This window comes from Fusarium coffeatum (genome assembly GCF_003316985.1).
Source record: "Fusarium coffeatum strain FIESC_28 chromosome Unknown BRIP53273_contig_312, whole genome shotgun sequence".
Classification (NCBI taxonomy): domain Eukaryota; kingdom Fungi; phylum Ascomycota; class Sordariomycetes; order Hypocreales; family Nectriaceae; genus Fusarium; species Fusarium coffeatum.
In genome coordinates this window covers 1-19,889 of record NW_022158101.1, presented here as the reverse complement: position 1 = coordinate 19,889, position 19,889 = coordinate 1, and the positions used below count along the sequence as shown (strand labels likewise).

The 19,889-nt window shown below is 44.8% G+C and overlaps 8 protein-coding genes across 8 annotated transcripts; 5 read left to right on the top strand and 3 right to left on the bottom strand.

Moving 5' to 3' along the window:
* Positions 1-1,895: 1,895 nt before the first annotated feature.
* Positions 1,896-4,119, bottom strand: FIESC28_10496 (uncharacterized protein; the record flags this gene model as incomplete). Its single annotated transcript, XM_031164627.1, has 3 exons — positions 1,896-1,940; positions 1,987-2,773; positions 2,822-4,119. The coding sequence occupies 3 exons, from the start codon at positions 4,117-4,119 to the stop codon at positions 1,896-1,898; spliced, it is 2,130 nt and encodes a 709-aa protein (XP_031011321.1).
* A 658-nt stretch (positions 4,120-4,777) lies between these two features.
* On the bottom strand, positions 4,778-5,704 carry FIESC28_10495 (uncharacterized protein; the record flags this gene model as incomplete). The annotated part of the gene is made up of 1 exon (XM_031164626.1): positions 4,778-5,704. One exon carries the CDS (start codon positions 5,702-5,704, stop codon positions 4,778-4,780), a length of 927 nt encoding a protein of 308 aa, XP_031011320.1.
* Positions 5,705-6,408: 704 nt separating this feature from the next.
* On the top strand, positions 6,409-8,144 carry FIESC28_10494 (uncharacterized protein; the record flags this gene model as incomplete). Its single annotated transcript, XM_031164625.1, has 5 exons — positions 6,409-6,567; positions 6,620-6,683; positions 6,734-6,986; positions 7,033-7,746; positions 7,796-8,144. 5 exons carry the CDS (start codon positions 6,409-6,411, stop codon positions 8,142-8,144), a joined length of 1,539 nt encoding a protein of 512 aa, XP_031011319.1.
* A 674-nt stretch (positions 8,145-8,818) lies between these two features.
* FIESC28_10493 (uncharacterized protein) lies at positions 8,819-10,830 on the top strand (the record flags this gene model as incomplete). Its single annotated transcript, XM_031164624.1, has 6 exons — positions 8,819-9,014; positions 9,075-9,259; positions 9,309-9,402; positions 9,461-9,729; positions 9,820-10,115; positions 10,173-10,830. The coding sequence occupies 6 exons, from the start codon at positions 8,819-8,821 to the stop codon at positions 10,828-10,830; spliced, it is 1,698 nt and encodes a 565-aa protein (XP_031011318.1).
* A 530-nt stretch (positions 10,831-11,360) lies between these two features.
* On the bottom strand, positions 11,361-12,868 carry FIESC28_10492 (uncharacterized protein; the record flags this gene model as incomplete). Its single annotated transcript, XM_031164623.1, has 4 exons — positions 11,361-12,107; positions 12,169-12,173; positions 12,230-12,753; positions 12,840-12,868. The coding sequence occupies 4 exons, from the start codon at positions 12,866-12,868 to the stop codon at positions 11,361-11,363; spliced, it is 1,305 nt and encodes a 434-aa protein (XP_031011317.1).
* A 1,030-nt stretch (positions 12,869-13,898) lies between these two features.
* FIESC28_10491 (uncharacterized protein) lies at positions 13,899-14,976 on the top strand (the record flags this gene model as incomplete). Its single annotated transcript, XM_031164622.1, has 3 exons — positions 13,899-14,204; positions 14,253-14,373; positions 14,432-14,976. 3 exons carry the CDS (start codon positions 13,899-13,901, stop codon positions 14,974-14,976), a joined length of 972 nt encoding a protein of 323 aa, XP_031011316.1.
* Positions 14,977-15,927: 951 nt separating this feature from the next.
* FIESC28_10490 (uncharacterized protein) lies at positions 15,928-17,175 on the top strand (the record flags this gene model as incomplete). The annotated part of the gene is made up of 1 exon (XM_031164621.1): positions 15,928-17,175. One exon carries the CDS (start codon positions 15,928-15,930, stop codon positions 17,173-17,175), a length of 1,248 nt encoding a protein of 415 aa, XP_031011315.1.
* Positions 17,176-17,444: 269 nt separating this feature from the next.
* Positions 17,445-18,116, top strand: FIESC28_10489 (uncharacterized protein; the record flags this gene model as incomplete). Its single annotated transcript, XM_031164620.1, has 1 exon — positions 17,445-18,116. The coding sequence occupies one exon, from the start codon at positions 17,445-17,447 to the stop codon at positions 18,114-18,116; it is 672 nt and encodes a 223-aa protein (XP_031011314.1).
* Positions 18,117-19,889: the final 1,773 nt, after the last annotated feature.

Sequence of the window (19,889 nt, the reverse complement as noted above, 5' to 3'; positions counted from 1 at the left end):
ATACTTAGCTTAATAGCTATTAATAATACTTCTTTACTTAAATACCTTCTATTTACTATTAAGAGATATAATATTAATATATTACTTAGTACTATACCCTATAACTCTGTTAAATATAAACTTAGAACAGACTAGTTTACCTATTTAAAACCTAACTATTATATTACCCTATTACCTTTTATTTTTATAAGTTATATAATATAGAATTATAATATTTAATTTATAATAAAGAATTTCTAGCTATTATTAATTACTTTAAAGAATTCTATTACTACTTTATAGAAAGTACTTATTAAGTTAAGGTATATACTAATTATTAAAATATCTTATATTTTACTATAATATAAGAACTAAACTAATAATAACTATACTATGCTAAATACCTATATAGATTTAATTTTATAATTATATACTATAAAGGATTTAATAATAGATATACTAATATAATTAGCTATAAATTAGATTTTAAAAAAGAAATTATATTTAAATTATAAAAGTAACTTCTTAAGAAAAATAAGAAGGGAAAATACTAATTTACTACTTTTATAAAATACATATTATAAATAAAGAAATTAGTAACCCTAGAAGAATAGTATAAGGCTACTAGCTAGCTAATAATAAAACTATACTTAGACTTTTATAAGATTATAACTAAGAAATATTAGAAATACTATTACTTAGATATTAGTAAACTAGTAAATATACCTAGTAATAAATTAAACTATTATATAAGGTATTCTTAGTTAAAAGTAGTAATTAAAACCTGCCTAATATACTAAAATAAGAAAATACCTATACTATTACTAATCTATAGGTAGTATTAGAAAAGATAACTTTATAGCCTAAAGGACTTTATTAACTAGGCCTAGGAAAAACCTAAAAAAGAAAATATATACCCCTGCTATAAAGATAAGATCTATTTACTAAAATACTATAATATATTTCCTAATATCTTTAACTACTATTACTTAGAAATAAAATATAACTCTAACTACTAGGAAATATAAAAACTAATAAAATATATTTATAATAAACTAATACTAGAAGAATCTATAAAAGAATATATAGAAAAATACTTATAATATAACCCTAGTAAGAAGATTACTAAAACTATTAAAGATAGTAACTTCCTTTGTAAATTTTATTTATACTTATAATATAAATACTAAGGTATTACTAAAATATTTAAATAACTATAAGAAAAAGAATATAATTATCTAAGATAAGATATAAAATAAATTATTAAGTAATATAATATATATATATAAATAAAAGTATAGTAATTTTAATTATTTAAATAGATTATATTACTTTTATTAGTAATTAAAAGATAATAGCTAGGATTTTTAAAGTACTTACTTTACTAAAGTACTTACTTATTAAATATATTAAGCTTAAGATATAAGTTTACTATAAAGTATATAAACTTAAGAAAAGGCTTATACTAGTATAAGTAAGCCTTATAGTAATTAGTAAAAATTATAAAGTATATATAATATAATATATATAATAAGCAAGTATTATCTACAACAGATAGCCCTATCCCCCTTAATATAATAAAGGACGCTTTAATAAATTAGCCCTAGGATAATCTATCGTGCTTTGCCTGCCCTGGATGCACAGAGTAGAAGATATATATAGACTTTTAATACAATACTAGTTATCCTATTAACGAATTTCAAACTGCTACCCTATGTAGCATAATTAATAGATTTATATTTAACTGATTTTATTTTATAACACTGCTACCCTCAATTATAGCTTATGCAAAGGAGTGTAGCTATTGTTGTAAACGATATATAAATAGGCTAAAGGACCTTAACGCAAGGAAAAGAGAAAACAAAGATATTTTGTTATAAACTATGTAGCATTATCGTGGACATTATAAACATATCTTAAAATATCATCAAATTATCAAGCTGGGAACAGAATGTAAAAGCCTGCACTGTTAGCTAACTGTTTGTTAGAAGATGATACTGTACATACCGAGGAGTCTAGATCCAGCCAGTCAGTCGGCTGCCACTGACTTAGTGGATTCATAATTGACATAAGACCAGAGCTAGAAGACTCATAATCTTCAAACATAGAGCCCAGCGCATCTATGCTCGTTCCAGACTCATGATCGCTGGTGAGAAGTGACTCGTCGTGACAGTTTATCATATGCGATGGTCGACTTGCGTGCTGTGGACCTTGTCTCGCTTCCTGTCGTAGCTCCTCAATGATAATGCTGTATCTTCGGCTAGCAGACTCAGCGGAGATGGTCCTTGCTAGATGATTCTGGCATTTCTCTGCTAGATCGAAGAGCAGAGTGTTGCTAGAGTCGGCCGACTCGTTACTCCTTTGCTGGATATCCCACACATAGACAACTGCCAGTGCACAGAATGTTACGTAGGGCATCCACCATAAAGCATGGAAGAGTACAGATTTTTCGGAGAACATACCATCGACTGTCTCGAGGGCAAGCTTCGCTGCACCTATACACTGCGTTACGCAATCTTGTAATGCAGGAGTGCAGTTATCTGAGTGATCCAAAAGAAATGGTCGGGTTGTATGCATCACAGCGTGACAATAAGCGAGTTTCAAGGCTGTCGATTGTCGAGAAAATATTGGTATGAGACTAGATGGGCGTACGGAGCCAAATTGAGGTGGCAAGGCTTGCCTCCAATCTTGAAGCTGTTGGATGAAGCCTTGGGCAGCCGCCAGACGCTCCTCCGATCGCATCCGCTTCAGAGAGTAAACCTGGCGAGATACATTCTCAATAATAATTGCAATCCTAGAATACTGTCAGTAGAGAAAGGGAATTGCTATCCCATATCCATACCTCGCATGAAATATCACTGCATCAACATGGCAATCCATCGCTGGCTCTGTAGGCGACGGGCCTTCTGGTGTCATATCTTCATCGTTGACTCTATCCGGAAAATCCTGGTCGGCGTCACCATCATGGTAGAAGCGAGGTCGACCAAAAACCACGGCCAAGTACTTGTCTAGAGTATAAAGCACCCAGAAAGTTCTTTTGCGACACTCGGATATGATGTAGTCCGTCGGCTGTCGACCTGCATTTCGGTACTGACCAGACTTCCGATGTAGGCCCAGTGCCGTGACTATAGGAACTGTGTTTCCAAAGACATACCAGGCTTGGTTCATACGCGATGTCTGTAGTAGATACAGAACTTGGAGAACGCGAGCTTGTGCCGACTCCAGTCGAGGTAGTCCGGTCTCTTGAGCCGTCAGGTCAGACGCTGCGAGGAAATACTGTTCGCTCTGTTGAGATAGTAGTGACACTCCTGGCATCGACCTTTGTTCTGTGATCCTGTGTTGACGGAAACTGGCAATGGCAAGAATGGTAAGAACAACGGCAGCTTTTGCATGCCCGACATCTATTTCCAGAGGCTGTCCATTATGCCAATTGCTAATGACAGTTTCAAACCAAGCAAGACAGTATTGTTGATTCAGAACCCGATATGTCACAACGCAGTTCTCGAAGTAATAAGTGAACAGCTCTAGAGCTGCTGAATGACTAACGAACAATAGGCTCTGGTCGCCCTTAGACATGAAGGGTACATCGCCAGCTGACATGAGGGGCTGAAGATTTTCAGAACCTGTCAAAAGACCCGAATCCGTTTGTTGGTTCTGTTGAGCTAACCTTTTCCAAGCCCGATGGATAAAGGTCAAGTTCGAAGTAGGATCAAAGAACTGACCTTCAATCTCAGTCGTCTCAAGACCAGAAGGTCCTTGTGAAGAAGATCTTGTTGTTCCCAGCTCCGGATTCTCCTCCACAGGATGTGACTGCGGAACAGCAGAAGGCGTCGAACTCATAGAGCGTCTCTGTGTCCCGACCGTTGGTGGTGTCGGCGGTCTGCCTCTTCGATACGCCGCATCATATTGACAATTCACTTTCCTCTTCGTACATCCTTCGCAAGGGAGCGTCCCAGAGCATTTGAGCTTCTTGAGTTTGCAGTGGTCGCAAGCTCTGCTGACCTTGGAAGCCTTCCGGCGATTTTCGGATTCGCGGGATACATCTGTGGAAAGTGGTAGAATTCGTTTTGATCGAGAATTTCCTGTATTCGTGCATGTTGATGCTTCGGATAGCGGTGTTGAGGTAACTGGGGTAGCCATCGGATTCACCGGAAATGTGTAGGTGGAGAGTTTAAGAATCCGAGACTTTTTGGAGGGAGACCGGGGTGCGGGGTTATAGCTCGGGACAAATCTGATGGATAACTCGGATTACTGGCAAAGCGACTTCAGCTTAGAAAATTCTCACCCACTTTTGCGGGGGTAGAGAATGCTGTTATGTACAGAGTTCAGCTGTCTAGTCCTAAATGAGACTTGGTTCCTCGTTAAGACTCGTAAAACCTCGTATAGACACTCGTTTAAGTGCTGCCGAGGTCTGTCTGTTGGCGCTGGATTTTAACAAGCAGAATGGCTCATCACGGCCACTGAGTCCTCAGCGCTCTGTAGCTTGCGATTTGGTCACCTTTATATAGATATACTCTGATAGACTACGATACAGTTACTGCCGTAGCCAGAGAAAGTCCGATTCCATGAAGAGTAGTGCCATAAGCCCAGACCAGATCTGAATGACCGTAACACTGATTGTTCAGTGAATGTTTTCTCATTTACCCTACAGATTTAGGCTGGTTGTGAGTAGGGAGCTGAGTGAAGATAACCATTTCTCGTCTGGACACCGAAGATTGAAGCAAGCCACATTGACTTAACCCATTGTAGTTAAAGTAAAAGAAATTCTATTGCTATAATGGCTATGCTATACAAATATCTAAGCAACCTTCTTCAGCGAAGCCGATGAAATGGCAGCGTGAATCTCTCCCTCAGCACCCTCAGGCAAAGGCATCAGTGGTGATCGCACTGTAGCGTGATCAAGAATACCCCGGGCAACCAAAGCGTGCTTCAAAGCAACGGTACCCTCCATATGCGAGCCCCGGTGGTAGACAGCACTGGTGACGGGCAGAAGCTGATCGTGGATCTCACGAGCCTTGGCGTAGTCCTTGGCCTTTCCGGCCGCGATCATCTCGAGAAGAGGCTCAGGTGCGATACCACCATATCCGACAAGCATGCCATCGACGTCAAAGGCAGTGTGGAGAAGGTACTCGTCGTGGCAAGTGAGGACAGGAACATTGGGGCGCTCGCGACGGAAAACAGGGATCTCACGGTCCCAGCGGCGCATGTTACGGACACCGTTCTTCATGGCAATAACACCGGGCTGAGCAGCGATGTCAAGAAGAGTCTGAAGGTTGTAGGTAGCCTTGGTGTTGTCGGGATATTGGAACAGAATCAGAGGCAGCTTGGAGACCTCGTAGACAACCTTGTAGCGATCCTGAGGAGCACCAGGCTGGTATCCGAATCGCAGCCAGCCATGAGAAGGGTAGAGAAGACCGGCCTGGGCACCAGCCTCCTTAGCACGCTTAGCCTCAAGAGCAGCGACCTCAGTACCCTCGCCAGTAATACCAGCAATGATGGGGATCTTGTTATCGACGGACTTGACAAAGGCCTTGATGGTGTCGACTTGTTCTTGCTGGGTAAGGAAGGTTCCTTCTCCGGCGTGTCCGAGGACAACGAGACCCTTGACGCCATCGATGCTTCCAAGCCAAGAGCCTAGACGCTGGATGGCATCGTAATCAACCTTGCCATCTTTGGTGAAGGGGGTGACGGGAGCGGGGACAAGGCCCTTGAGATCGAAAGACATGGTGATGATTGGTGGTTGGAGAAGGTAGTAGTGGTGTTCAGATGTAGAAGAGTTAAGATGTAACTCGAAGATGTTCGAGTTTGTTGTTTGTCTGTTGTGATTTAGATTGTTGATGTAATTGTATTGATGATTTATTTCCCATGTGTCGAGTTTGATATCTTCTTATATATCTAAAGAGAGGCCCTCACCTCGCGCCTCGGCCTCACATCTAGAGAGGCGAACTGGTGAACTTGAGACTTTCGTGCCGAATGAGTCCGACGTTTCCGGAGTCTCTCCGCTGTTGTCTACCGACCAGAAAGAGGTTGTTGTGAGTCCGGATTCCTTTTCCGGACATATCCACACAGAAGTCCGGAGACTTAACCTCGGATTCCCGGATTCCAACAACGCCCAAGCTGCGACTTCGGCAAACTCAATAATCACCCCAGTCCCTCAACAGCTTAGATTGCAGTCCGGAAATACCATTGATTTGTTCGTTAAGGGCTAGTTCAAGATCTCGAATCATCCCCCGCATCTCTCCGCACTTTCACCCCAGATTCCGGGGAAAATTCTACAGCACTGACCTGTTTCCTACCAACAATGTTACGACTCTCCCTGTTCACCTGAGCAGTCAAGGTGGTTATAAAAACAACACTTTAGACGATCAGTTCACCTTCCTCTTTTATCATAAATCTTCTTTTGTTTCTACTAGAAGAAATCAGCTCAACATGGCTACTCAAACTCCCGATATCGAGCGTGAGCTTTCTCGCGACGAGAAGTCTGGCACAATGCACGCCGAACATATGGGCGGTCTGTCGGAGAATGATGCAGACTTCGTCAACAACTTCCCTGAAGAGCGCAAGAAGGCAGTTGTGCGAAAGGTTGATGTAAGTTGTCCAATGACTGAAGATGGTAGCGACGCGATACTGACATGGATAGATGCGACTCATCCCTATGCTTGTACTTCTATATCTTATCGCGTACTTGGACAAGACAAACATTGGTATGTGTGCAATTGACTTGGCCCTAGTGCCAATGGCTGACTTGACGTAGGAAATGCCAAGATCGAAGGTATGACCGTTGACTTGAACCTCAAGGGTATCGAGTACAACATCGTCACCGCCATTTTCTTCATCCCTTTCGTCCTTTGCGAAGTCCCCTCCAACATGATCCTTCACAGGTTCAAGAGACCATCAGTATACATGGGAGGCATTGTCTTTTGCTGGGGTGTTATCATGACTTTGACTGCCCTCGTTCAAAACTACGCTGGTCTATTGGCCATTCGCTTCCTCCTCGGTATCTTTGAGTAAGTCTCCAGAATGCGTCACAGGTCTCAGTCTAACCTTGCCCAGAGCTGGTTTCCTACCCGGCGCGATCCTTATCATTTCCAACTGGTACCTTCCCAACGAGACCCAGACCCGAATCGCGATTCTATATACCTCTGCTGCTACAGGTGGAGCCTTCTCTGGTCTTCTTGCTTTTGCCATTGCCAAGATGGACGGCATGGCAGGTCTTGAAGGCTGGCGCTGGATCTTCCTCATCGAAGGTCTCTTCACCGTTGTAGTCGCTATCATGTGCTTTTTCCTCCTCTGTGATTCTCCAGCTCTATCTACACGCTGGCTCGAAGCCGACGAGATCCGATATCTCGAACTTCGTCAACTTGCGCGCCGCTCCTCCGTACCTTCTGACTACAAGGAGAACGATCATTTCAACCTTCGCCTTTTCAAGGATATCCTTCTCGACTACAAGATCTGGCTTCTATTCTTTGCCAACTGGTCCAACGCTGTTCCCAACTATGCTATGAAGTTCACTATGCCTACTATTCTTCGTGGAATGGGCTATACTTCTAGTGATGCTCAGCTTATGACTATTCCTCCATATGCTATTGGAGCTATCTCAGCTTATGCATTTGCGATATTTGCTGATAAGTACTCTTGGCGAGCGCCTTTCATCTTGGGACCCCAGTGCTGTCTTGTTACTGCCTTCATCATCCTGTTTGTCAAGTCTGGTGACATCGACAACAACATCGCCGTTTGCTACTTTGCTGTCTGCCTGGCATGTTTTGGGTAAGTGCCTTCTAACCACCCTTCAATAAATACATACTAATGGAACCAGCATGTATCCTATCCTTCCAGGAGTCAACGCATGGAACGTTGCCAACACCCCAGACCCAGCCAAGCGATCCGTCAACATCGGACTTCTTGTCTGTGTCGGTAACATCGGTGGTCTCATCGGCTCCTACATTTACCTCGAACGTGAGGCACCTAGATATCCTGTTGGATACGGTACTTCACTTGCCTTTGGCTTAGCTGGTATCGTTGCGGTTGTCTTACTCGAGACTCTGCTCAAGAGAGGCAACGCAAAGAAAGCCAAGATGACCGAAGAGGAGATTCGACAGCGTTATAGTGAGGAGGATCTTGTTCGTATGGGCGAAAAGAGCCCACTGTTTAAATATGCTCTGTAGATTGTATATAGCTCGCTTAGTTGTCCACTAGACGAAGCCTAAGATTTAAGGACTTTCAACAAGTAACAGATCGACTGGAACGTTGTTATAAATAAACTGAGGCTTCCTTGTTTAAAGAAATAAATGCTTAAATCTTGGGATGAAAAAAAAAGTCACTTCTGCATTAACTAGATGATTAGTACCTACTCTAAGGAGGAAAGATTGCTTAGTAGCTCTCTGTTTATTCTTTTTATCCTTGACCTGAACAGTTTATACTTATAATCTGAAAGTGGAACCTAGATGATATTATGTAATAAAATCCACGAGTCATGCAAATCACAATCTATACGAGGTCCACACGCACTATACTGTATTTTCTTTCTCCCTACCCCTTTTTTTGCTTCTTTTCTTTTCGTGTTCTATTTTCCCCTAGTTCCTCGAGACTGACTTGTTTCTAGGCGCTGTACTCATACGCAACCCAATTGCTGACCTTAGAGACAGTATTAGCGAAATTTGTCTTTAAGCTTAAAGTATGCTAGGATTATCCCACGATTGATTTGACCCATATTTGACGCTATGAAAAAACTACATCTCCCAACCTTATCACAGGTAGGTTGTATAATTATCAAAAACAAGATTGGATAACATAATAGTATTACTAGCGTGCATATTACAACTACCAAAATGGTTACAAGATGGGGACAATTAACCACGGTTACGTGCCTATGGATGAGCTACCATCTGCCAAACCCGCGGCAGAAAGCCCTGGTCATCGAGGGTCCCATACTTTAATGGATGGCATGAATGATCGTCTCAGTGAACCATGGCAACCCGGGTTCTGGAAGCGATTCCCTCTAAAAGGCTTTAGCTCATGGCTTCTCTCGTTAATTAGTAAGCAAAAAAGCCATATCCAAAGATCAAACGGACCTGTTACTAAATTGGTTCCTATAGGTACAATTGTCGTTGTCGTTGTCTTGGTTCTATCTGATCAAACACCAGTAGACCAATGGGATAGTCGTATGCAACCGACAGTTTGGCTGGCTTTAACCTCTACTATAAGTGGTGCGTTCCTAGCACATGCTTTAGCAGAAGGCGCGGCTCACTCGTTCTGGAGGCAAGCTTGCAAATCGACTACAGTGAGCATGCAACCTTTCCTCAACCAGTGTATTTTTCTAACGATTGAAGTTACCAAACCTCGAAGCGATATATGCATCCTCTACTAGTCTTCTTGAAGCTGTATGCAACTTGGCCAGGCTCCGATCTAAACGACTTGGGTTTGGTAAGTGCGTGATGAAGTTATCAAACAATCAAAGGACTAATGGACTTATACATTTTAGCTTCTATTGTAGTTACCCTGTCGATGCTTCGTAACCCATTGATCCAGCGTGCAACTTTGACGACTACGCAATACTCTACAATACGAGAATCTATGAACTTCCATATTGCACGAGAGCTTCCATATGGTTATGGTGCAAATCTCAGTGGCCGAAACACGAATATCTTCTTCCTTACTTCGAATTTCAGCAGGATTGCCCAGTCTTACAGCAGCCGAGACGTAGTCCGTGCTTACAACTCGTCCTGTGATAATTGCACAAGCACTGTACAAGTAAGTCTTCTATTGGGGGTCGTTTGCAGTGCGTTCGCCAACCGATTCTGCTGCTGTTAGGGGTTTGGCTTTGCGGTCAACTGCACTTAGAGGTCTCGTAGATTCGATATTAGCGCCGAAGTTTCATCACCGGCGGCGACGGCAGGAGGAGATTATCTTTTCCAGATAAATGTTACGGAATACAGAGGGCTTGAAATATACTCCAGTAAGAACGGCTCACGATTACGGTTCACAACCCTCTGGAAACCCAGTAATGACTGCAGCGGCGATCTCAAAATCCAAACGTGCGATCTTACTGCTGGAATAACTAAATACCCTATTGTCACAGAAGGCGCAAAAGTGACATTGCAAGGAACGTGGCATGACGATGTCTTCGTTGAGTCAAGGTTAGTCCTGCTCGATTTATGAACAATATCTGAGACTAATCGAGCTTCAACATTCAGACATATGATCCCTATGGGTATGGGGCAATCCAACATATTGGGCGGCTTCAGCAATATTCTTTCCTCCGTCTTTACCTCATACGCATTTATGAAACGTACCACCATTTGGGGAACGGAGCTCCTCACTTCGGGCCTCCCAGCAACCCAACACATGTTGCTAAACGGTAGTGAGCCATCATGCATGGACACGTGGACCAACCCGATGGAGGACATAATTGAGGCCGCCAGAGAAATATCCTTCAGGGCGAGCATACAATACGCACACGAAAACACTACCAACAGTCAGACTACTGAGTTTGAAAAAAGCATAATGCAGTCGGTTTTCGAGACGGACTACAGCAAAATGGCCATCGCACTCTTAGTATCCACGGCTGGCATGCTGGCCATTCTGCCGCTTTTTTGGGGATTTTGGGAGCTTGGGCGCCGTGTATCGCTGAATCCATTTGAGGTAGTAGTCGCGTTTTTGGGCATGCCCGAGACGCATCCTGTGATGGGTAAAATCGATCCTAATATGAATGTCGGCAACATCTTGAAATCGACTGAGTTAATTGGCCCCGTCAGATATGGGGCATGGCATGTCAACGGAAGATCCCGGCTTGGTTTCGCCCAGGCTGAAGTTGTGCGAAGTCCAAAGGATTCTGAGAGGTTTATCTACTAAATAATTTAGCTTATGATGAATTGGTACGCTTATTTCTCTATCAGGCAGCATTTCAAACAGCCTCTACACAAAGATTCTCACACTAGCGCTAGTCTCATAATGACGATTTGAAGCGGCAACGGTATTGTGATATCCTGATTGCGCCGTTGCATGTATAAGAAGAACTCCCCGTGCATCAATTACACCCACTATGCTCCAGTACCGCGCAGCACCGTAGAGCACTGCGCCTTGGTGATTCCTAACAAAGCTCATGTGTGATGAAGCCGAGCAGTATCGGTTTCTGCCAACTGCCAGTCACTTAACGCTCACTCTAGGACCTGCTAATTGTTCTTCTTAACCTTCAAACCTGGCCCAGTGTCCTTCTTCTTCAGTCGAACTCTCTTCAAACGGCTACAGCACCATATGGCACCATATATTAGTTGATTCGATGTGTATGTTAGGAACTTACGCCTCGGAAAAACTCAAAAACTATCTATACTAGCTGACCCTGGACCCTTTTGCCTACTACCCAATGTGATAATCATATTACCTTAAAGAAAGCGGAAGGCTACCTCAGTTTCGGACGCAAGTCCAAATACCCGATTAATATACGTCCTGCACTCATCTTTGAGTGTCCCAAGAGGTGATGCCTTGCGAAGTCCTTTATAGTTCGTAATGAACTCCATGGGCCGCTGTTCACAAACCATCCGTTCCAGGTGAGGTAGATCTTTGGCCCAAGCGTTGGCGTGTTTTACCACTCGAAGGTGTGTTCTCTCCTGAACGGAAGGAACACTCTTGTATGCGTCACTCTCCACGACATCCAGATAGTCGCTGCCAGGCTGTGTGGCTGCACACACATCCGCCCAGTCATCATTCGGTGCTATAGGACGCTTGTATGTATCACCATGGAAAGCTAGTTTCTTGAGATTCTTGAGACCTGAGAGATGCGTTTGGAGCATATCGTGGTCAACATTCCACTGAGGCACTTTGTTCTCTGGATCATCATAGTCATAATCCTCGTAGCTGCCGCTTGTATTATCGCCTATGAAGCACCCAAGAGTCAGTTGCTCCAACCCTTTCATCTCGGAGATGGCGTGCAATGCGCTGCGGGAGATCTTCCAGTCGAAATCATCATCGCGTCCTCCTCCAGACCAGACCATAAGAAGGGAGCGCAGATTGCTAAACTGGCCCATCCCAAGCAGCAGACGATCGAAGTCGGTGCTATCCTTGGAACGGCCTTGTGTGAGGTAGAGCTTATGAAGCTGACTGTGGTTGAGGACCAAATCCGTAACACGCTTCTAATCGTCAACATGGTTTAAAACCAGGTTTTCAAGATTTTCATATGGTTCGCGTTTGTACAAGAGCTTCATAGCAGCACGTTTAGGCTCAAGAGACCTCAGGGGACAAGAAAGTAGCGCACTCAGAACCTTGTCTGCAGCCATCTCAAGCCAGTCATCATTGATTCGAAGATGACGAAGATTGGGGAATGAATCTGTGTCTAGATCGATGGAAAATGGCTTCCTTGCCCTACTCGGCGGGTAATGCCATGTCAGAGACTCGAGAGTCGGTCCGCAGAGCTTGAAAATGGATTCAAAAATAGTGTTTTCCTGGTCAGGCATGCTGTCATCGCGCGCCAGGCCCCTACTCTCACTATGGGGTACCACAAGAGTGATATCGATGTCTAGAGAACGTATAGGGGGACCTGGTCTGGCTAATATGGGTTGCAAAGGCCATTCTCCGTCCAGCACAATGTTGGATAGCTTAAGGGTATGGGCTGTTGTCTGGGCAAAGAGCCTTGTGAAAGTGGCTTGATCCTTCACGACGGGGTCTATCCAGACCAGGGTCTCCAGATTCTTCATCAAGGAAACACCGAAGGTTGTTGTCGTACGAAGAACGGCATACTTGTCGTCCTCATCGGATCGATCCGCTTCTATATCCCTATAGCTATCCTCATGATAGAAACGTGCCCAGGATTTGGGGAAGAAATATCTGGCCCAGAGATGATCGACTGAGAAGTTACAATAACGTACGCACTGTGAGGTGACGAATCGTCGCCCATTGTCACCCGCAACTACATCCAATAAAGCGTCATAGAGTTGTTTGATGAATAAAAGCTTTTGTCCACTGAGGTCAAAGTTGAACTCGGCACATTGGCGAGTTCGAGCAAGCCTGCAACAGTCGGAATTGACAAGTGCGAGCTTGCTAAGGGTGCTAAAGTCGTCATGGAGCTCGTCGACGATCTTGGCTAGGATCTCACTGGGCAATTGAAACAACGGGCATTGAGACGCTCGAGGTCGACCTAAAAGGAGGGCATCTAACAAAAGAGAGCCCAAGGCAGCTTTTGGGGTTGGTAGTGATCGTTTTCGTAACGTTCACCGCGAGAAAAGAAAAGGGAGGTGATACTGCCGTTTGACGTCGTGACGGCTGATAGTGAGCGGAGAACCAAGATGTAAGATTTCAGATAAAGCTTAGATCCTGAAACGGGGAGGGAAAATGAACCAGCCACTCGTGTCGTTTCGGTAGTTAAGAAGGTGATCCACTGTGACCCCTGACCGCGATGTATAGAAGCCTCAGGCATCACATTCAGGAACTCCGGAGATCTTTATTTCACAAATCATTCGACGAGTGGAGAGGTGATAAGACTGACCACCAGGTAGCAGAAAAATATATCCACTAATGATAAGGTAGCTTAAAATAAGCCATCCAAAAGTCACCTAAAGCTCATACAACATACACATGTTATTTTGTCACTTTCACTCCCGACGGTCAATTTTTCCGATAACCGATGACTAACTACCCGCATTCGCCGCCCTTGCGGCTCTGTAGTGCTAGGGTTTTTAGCCATGTGGAGATTTTTCTTAGACACAGACAAAAATCAATCAAGAACTGTCCACCGATCATACGTGAATCTCGCGTGATTACCATAATGTCGGCGCCATACCAAGGGTTTGGACGGAGTTGGGTCTGCGATCAGCTTACACTAGAATTGGTGGAATTTATATAAAACTTAAAGAAATCCTGTAGTATTCCATTTCTGTATTCATCATCGCTTCAATTATTCATCAATTAATTCCAACAAAGTCAACATCATGAGCAACCCACTTGTGGTTAGCATCTCCAACTTGGCGGCATACACGCCGCAGGAGACCATCGAGCTGGTCTCCCGATCTGGTGTGAAGAGAGGAAACATGCGACCCGACAAGATCTTTTTGTCCGCTGTTTCAGCAGGTTGTCTTCTTGGCTTTGGCTGTGGCGTTTCATTATGCGCCATGACTGCTCCATGGTACGCTGAGAATGCGCCTGGTCTGGTCAAGCTTTTTGGCGCGGGCGTTTTCCCTCTTGGTTTAGTGCTTGTGGTACTTACCGGCGCGGATCTATTTACTGCCACAACCATGGTGAGTTGGACGACTGCAAATTAATATAACTGTTACTGATGGTATTAGTTCACTTTGACGGCTGTTCTGCAAGGCCGGCTACCTATTCGCAAAATGTTATTGCATTGGTTCCTTTGCTATTTCGGTAATCTTGCTGGATCATTATTTGTTATGTCTATCATCATGGGATGTACGTTATCTGACGCCTTGTGCATATATGATATGATGGGAACTAACATCGGTTGTAGACGGCGGCGTTTTCGACGCAGACCCCTACAAAGAAGTCGCCATCAATTTCGCTACCAAGAAACAAATCGCACCCGAAGTCCATCAAATATTTGTCAAAGCCATTGGTTGCAACTGGCTGGTCTGCCTAGCCGTCTTCCTCGGAATCCAAGCCAAAGATCTTGCATCAAAGGTCATCGGTATGTGGTGGCCCATCTTCGCCTTCGTTGTTCTCGGTCTCGAGCACGTAGTAGCAAACATGTTCTACATGAGCCTAGCCATCTGGCTAAAGACCCCGGACCTGACCGTCGGTCTCTACATTTGGAAGGGTATGATCCCTGCTACGATTGGCAACATCATTGGTGGTGGTATGTTTGTTGGCGTTTATTACTGGTACATGTATCTCGCCATGGAAGATCCTGTCCAAGTTGATGGTGTTGCGTACCAGGGTCCTGTTGTGGACTCTCACATGCACTGGCTTTCTCCCAAGAGAGAGGCTCCTATAGATGAGGAGAGTAGAGTCGAGTCTGCTCCGGTTTCCGTTCCAGCCAGCGTTATCGCAAAGTAGATCGACCTTGTATATTAGACTTTAGATAGAAGACGCAAGTTCATAAACGGAGTGCTGACTGCTAACCCTCGTCTGGTACGTGAATGTCCGATCCTGATCTTATTTCTAAATTGCAAAGATTAGCACAGCAATAAGTAGAGGATTTAAACGAGTTCCACATCCTCGCTCGACTTAGTAATCATTTACTAAAGAGCCGTTTGTAAGGCTGTAGGGCCGTCTTAGCCGTGTCGGCCGACTCATGGACCAATCGAGAGGCTGAAGTTGTGCATAGCCACCCGATCGTCAGTATTGATACGATATCGTGTTTCGAAGGATTCTTCACTAACATATTTGTACTGATGATGTGTCCATTTTAATGGAACCAGATGGAGCTTTCCCTCCAAACTCGTTCTCTTTGACATTGACCTTCCTTATTTTTAGCTGAGTGACGTGCCAGTGGAGCTCGTGATAAGAAGCCGGGCCTATTCAGCTGTTTTAGCATCCTGCGCCTCTTCACTGTGTCCGAGGATGGATTGAAATGGCCAATGACTCTCTAAAAAGAACATTGGTCATTAGATAAGTAACCCTGAGGAAAGTCCAACGCCCAGTGTTTGTGTGCGTTGGCCGTTATGAGAAGAAGTTGTAGTTCCTGCCATTTGGAGACATATTGGCATCATGGTTCAATCCAATGGAACTCAAAGCTCAAAGAGATCCAATCCACGGTAGTGTTTTACAGGATCCGCTTACTCGTATTAACGCCTTGTCAATCCATGTGCCAAGCCTAAAGATGGTCCCCGAGCTGTCGATCGTGATGAAAAATAATCCACGCGGCGGCCGACGCTAGATGTTTCTCAACTCAACGTCCTAGAGCACAGCCTCGCAAACATGAGCATTTTAGATTCCGGCATAAGAACGGCTCTAAACAATTGTGATTAATGTCCCGAACCATCAGATATCTTGGTATTTGTAACCATGCTTGTAGGACGCAATCGAATAACTCTCACATATGCCGTTCTGGGCACTATATGGCTGTTTCTATTCCAGCTTTGTAGACGATATACTTACACCGATCCCTCATCTTTTTTCTATGATCCCCGCCGGGCATACGAAACGCGATATACCGATCATCGAGAAAGAGAGGCAGATAGTCTCATCGACATTGCTAACCATGCTGAAGAGCCGCTCAACATTAGCTCCATATACCGCGATGTCAACCCACAGGGCCGAGGGAACCGATTATGCGTCGGAATACCCAGCGTTACTCGGGCAAAGCAGCATTTCTTGCCAAGAACACTTGGATCTCTGTTAGAAGGCCTCGATGCTAGCCAGAGAAGGTCTCTGCATGTTATCGTCCTACTCGCAGACGATGAACCGACAAAACATACAGCCTTTGGTCAAACGTGGCTCGAACGATTGACCGACGAGGTCCTTGTCTACAACGTTACTTCTCCTTCAACTTTACCGACTAAATACCGCAAGACAGAACCGATCTCATCGAAACAAGACAAGACCACGGTACGAAACGACCGAATACACCGCGACTACGCAAGCCTGATCGCAAACTGCCGTAGAACAGAGGCAGACTACTTTGTCCTAGTTGAAGATGATGTCATTGCCGCTCGAGACTGGCTTGACAAGCTATCGAGGGGTCTAGAACATCTCGAACGAAGTGGAGACTCTGCGAATTGGTTATATCTTCGATTATTCTACTCTGAAACATACCTTGGCTGGAACTCCGAGGAGTGGCCGATATACCTTTTTCGGTCGCTGGTCTTCTACAGTATGGTCTTGGTTATCTATTTTGTTATCGTCGCAGCAGACCTACGTCGATGGTCGAAGTTTCATCTCAATACCCACAGGTATAACCTTGGACACATAACATTCTGGACGGCTTCATTCGTTATTCTCTACTTCCTGGCTGGGAGACTAATGGTGGACCCTTACATAGAAGGCATTCGCGAAATGCAGAACTATGGCTGCTGCGCACAAGGCCTTGTCATACCGACTCAGCATCTACCTGCCTTGGAAGAGAGTCTTTATACAGCGTCGGAGGATATCGCTGGCGACTCTCTCATCGAGGAGTTTGCTGATAAGCACGACTTGAAGAAGTATGCCATTGTGCCGAGTGTTTTGCAGCATGTTGGGATCAAAGGGTCTTCAGATGACACTGCGAGTAAAAAAGGCACATGGAACTTTAGTTTTGAGAGGACCAATTCCTGATATATAAGCATGATTGAATGGTCACCATTGCTTTCCTCAAGCTTACTTATCACGGAAATAGCTGGAAGTAGCTGGCAATATCCGATGTCGGATTAGACTCACAGACCTATTACTCATTCCCTGAACAAGTTGATCAGACCAGTCAATTGATGCATATTTAATAACTCATGCTTCGGCGTTCTAACCTGAGATATTCACCGATGTAGATTCTCAACCCGATACTTACCCCTCCACCAAGGCGAATATCCCAAGCATCCCGAGCTAATAAAATGGCAACCAACACCCTCCAATCTAAACTTCGCGCTCTCCCTGTACTGCAGGGATCGTCCCATCCCAAAATGAGCTTTGACTCATTCCCCAAAACCCCGCAGCAAGCCTTCGAAGCATGGCTCGACGAAGCCATAGCCCATGAAGTCCCAGAGCCACACGCTGTCACACTCTCAACGACTGATCACGAAGGCCGGCCTGACGCGCGCGTCCTTATTCTGAAGAATATTGACGATCGTGGATGGCACTTTGCTTTCAAGGCCGAGAGTCCCAAGGGACGACAAATCTCGGCCAATAACAACGTGGCTCTTACTTTCTACTGGCCTCAGCTGGGGCGTCAAATCCGTCTGCGCGGGAAAGCCAAGTCTTTGCCTCGAGACGAATGCGACAAAGACTTCGCGGCTCGGTCTATCAAAGCCAAGGTGACTGCAATGATTTCGAAGCAAAGCCAACCATTGGATGATCCTGAATTGGTGGAAAAGCGTCTGGAAGAGTCTTTGCTAGTGCAGGAGAATGGAGAGGAGGGAATAAGCTCAGAGGGATGGGTGGTATATGCAGTTCAGCCCGACATGGTTGAGTTTTGGCAAGCTTCTAGCGCTCGTCTCCACCAACGAACCAAATATTTATGGGATCAGGCAATTGCCCGTTGGACCAAGACGGCTCTATGGCCATAGAATGCTGCATCACAAGAGTGCTGAGATTGAGCAATTTATACAAACTACCGGCACGTTGCTGTAACTGAACGTAATTGAAATAGTGACGGCGAGAGCGACGATATAATATTCTTCCATTAATCCATTGACATAGACACAACCACGCTGCGCTGCATATAAAGAAGGTATTATGACAGAAATTTGCCTTGAAACAGACTAGCGTGCTTAGATAATCATAAATATGACAGAATAAAGATCCTTCGTGTAACTATTATTTGCCCATTTATAAGCTATGAAAAGAATGAACTTCCATACACAGTCATTGACCTGACATTTCGCTACTCCATTATCGCGAGATTGACCTTCATAAAATGTCTCATGTTCCTGCTGCCGACACGAGTCCCGTGATTGCGTCAACAATTAGGGAATGGCTGTCCACCTGCCTCAGCTGCCACACCGCAACCTGCATTGACTCTCAACACGGAGCTATTTCCAGCAATGAGGGTCTAACGAGCAGAGAAGATCGGCGCCCATCTTGGCTCATTGACGTCAATGATCAATGCATAGTTCGAGGAAATGTCAAAGGTAGATATTTTGCCCTCAGTTACACATGGGGAAACGTCTCAAACGAGAAGGAAAGACTGCAGCTACTGAGCCACAACATTTACTCGCTGACCACAATCAACTCATTGGACCAACACATACATCAACTATCCAAGGCTATCATAGATTCCATTGAATTAACAGCTGCGATGGGAACACGATATTTGTGGGTGGATAGACTTTGCATCGTCCAAGACGGTCCACATAAAGCTGCCGAGTTCATGGACATGGATCGAATCTACTCTGAAGCCACTCTGACAATTGTCGCTGCAGCAGAATTTGGACTGTACCTTAGCCCCGACGATTCGATTCGGAACGCTGAAGTAAAAGCATTGCGAATGAAGGGCCAACCCTCGCATAAAGTTGTTCGTACCTACTATCAAGCATTGGCAAGAACAGATTGGGCAACGAGGGCTTGGACATACCAGGAACATATCCTTAGTAGACGGGTTGTGTTCTCCCTTGGATATCTTGTCTTTTGGCAATGCGAAAATGCCGTGTGGGATTCAGATCAGCTTCGATCAAATCAACAGGAAACGGCCGACTTCCATGAAAACGATTTCTCAGGTCTATCTACCTCGACATTTATCGGACGTATGGAGACGCCGTCATGGCCCGAGTTTAGTCTCTACGCGGACCTAATCTGTCCTTACAATGGGAGAGAGCTATCGCATCAAGATAGGCTGTCTGCCTGTCTCGGTGTTCTCAACCGCTCGGAACCAGCGTATCCTGGAGGCTTTATCTTTGGCCTGCCACGCTCATATCTCGATCACGCACTTCTTTGGCAGCCTCTGAAATATCACTACACTAGTCCTGATCCCCCGATTGAAGATTTCCGCAAGGTCTTCGATGGATGCAAGGGAAGAACTGGGCCATCGACCCACAGATCTACACTTCCTTCTTGGGCATGGTGTGGCTGGCAGTGCTTTATTGACCCCAAGGTCTTTCAAGCCGCCATGAACATCAACGAGTCTGGCTCGTATCGAAACAATGCCTCAAGTTCATGGAGACTGAAAAGCATCATCAAATGGGAATGCACGAGGCCTGACCTTGAGCACACAGACCAACAAGGTGAAGACCTGGCCCAAGAGCCGTTGCCGCCATCACCCAATGGAAAGTCTCTGCCGCTTACATCGAGCCGTTTAACAGCCTGGACGTCATGCATAACCCTTCCCCCCCCCCCCCCCCCCC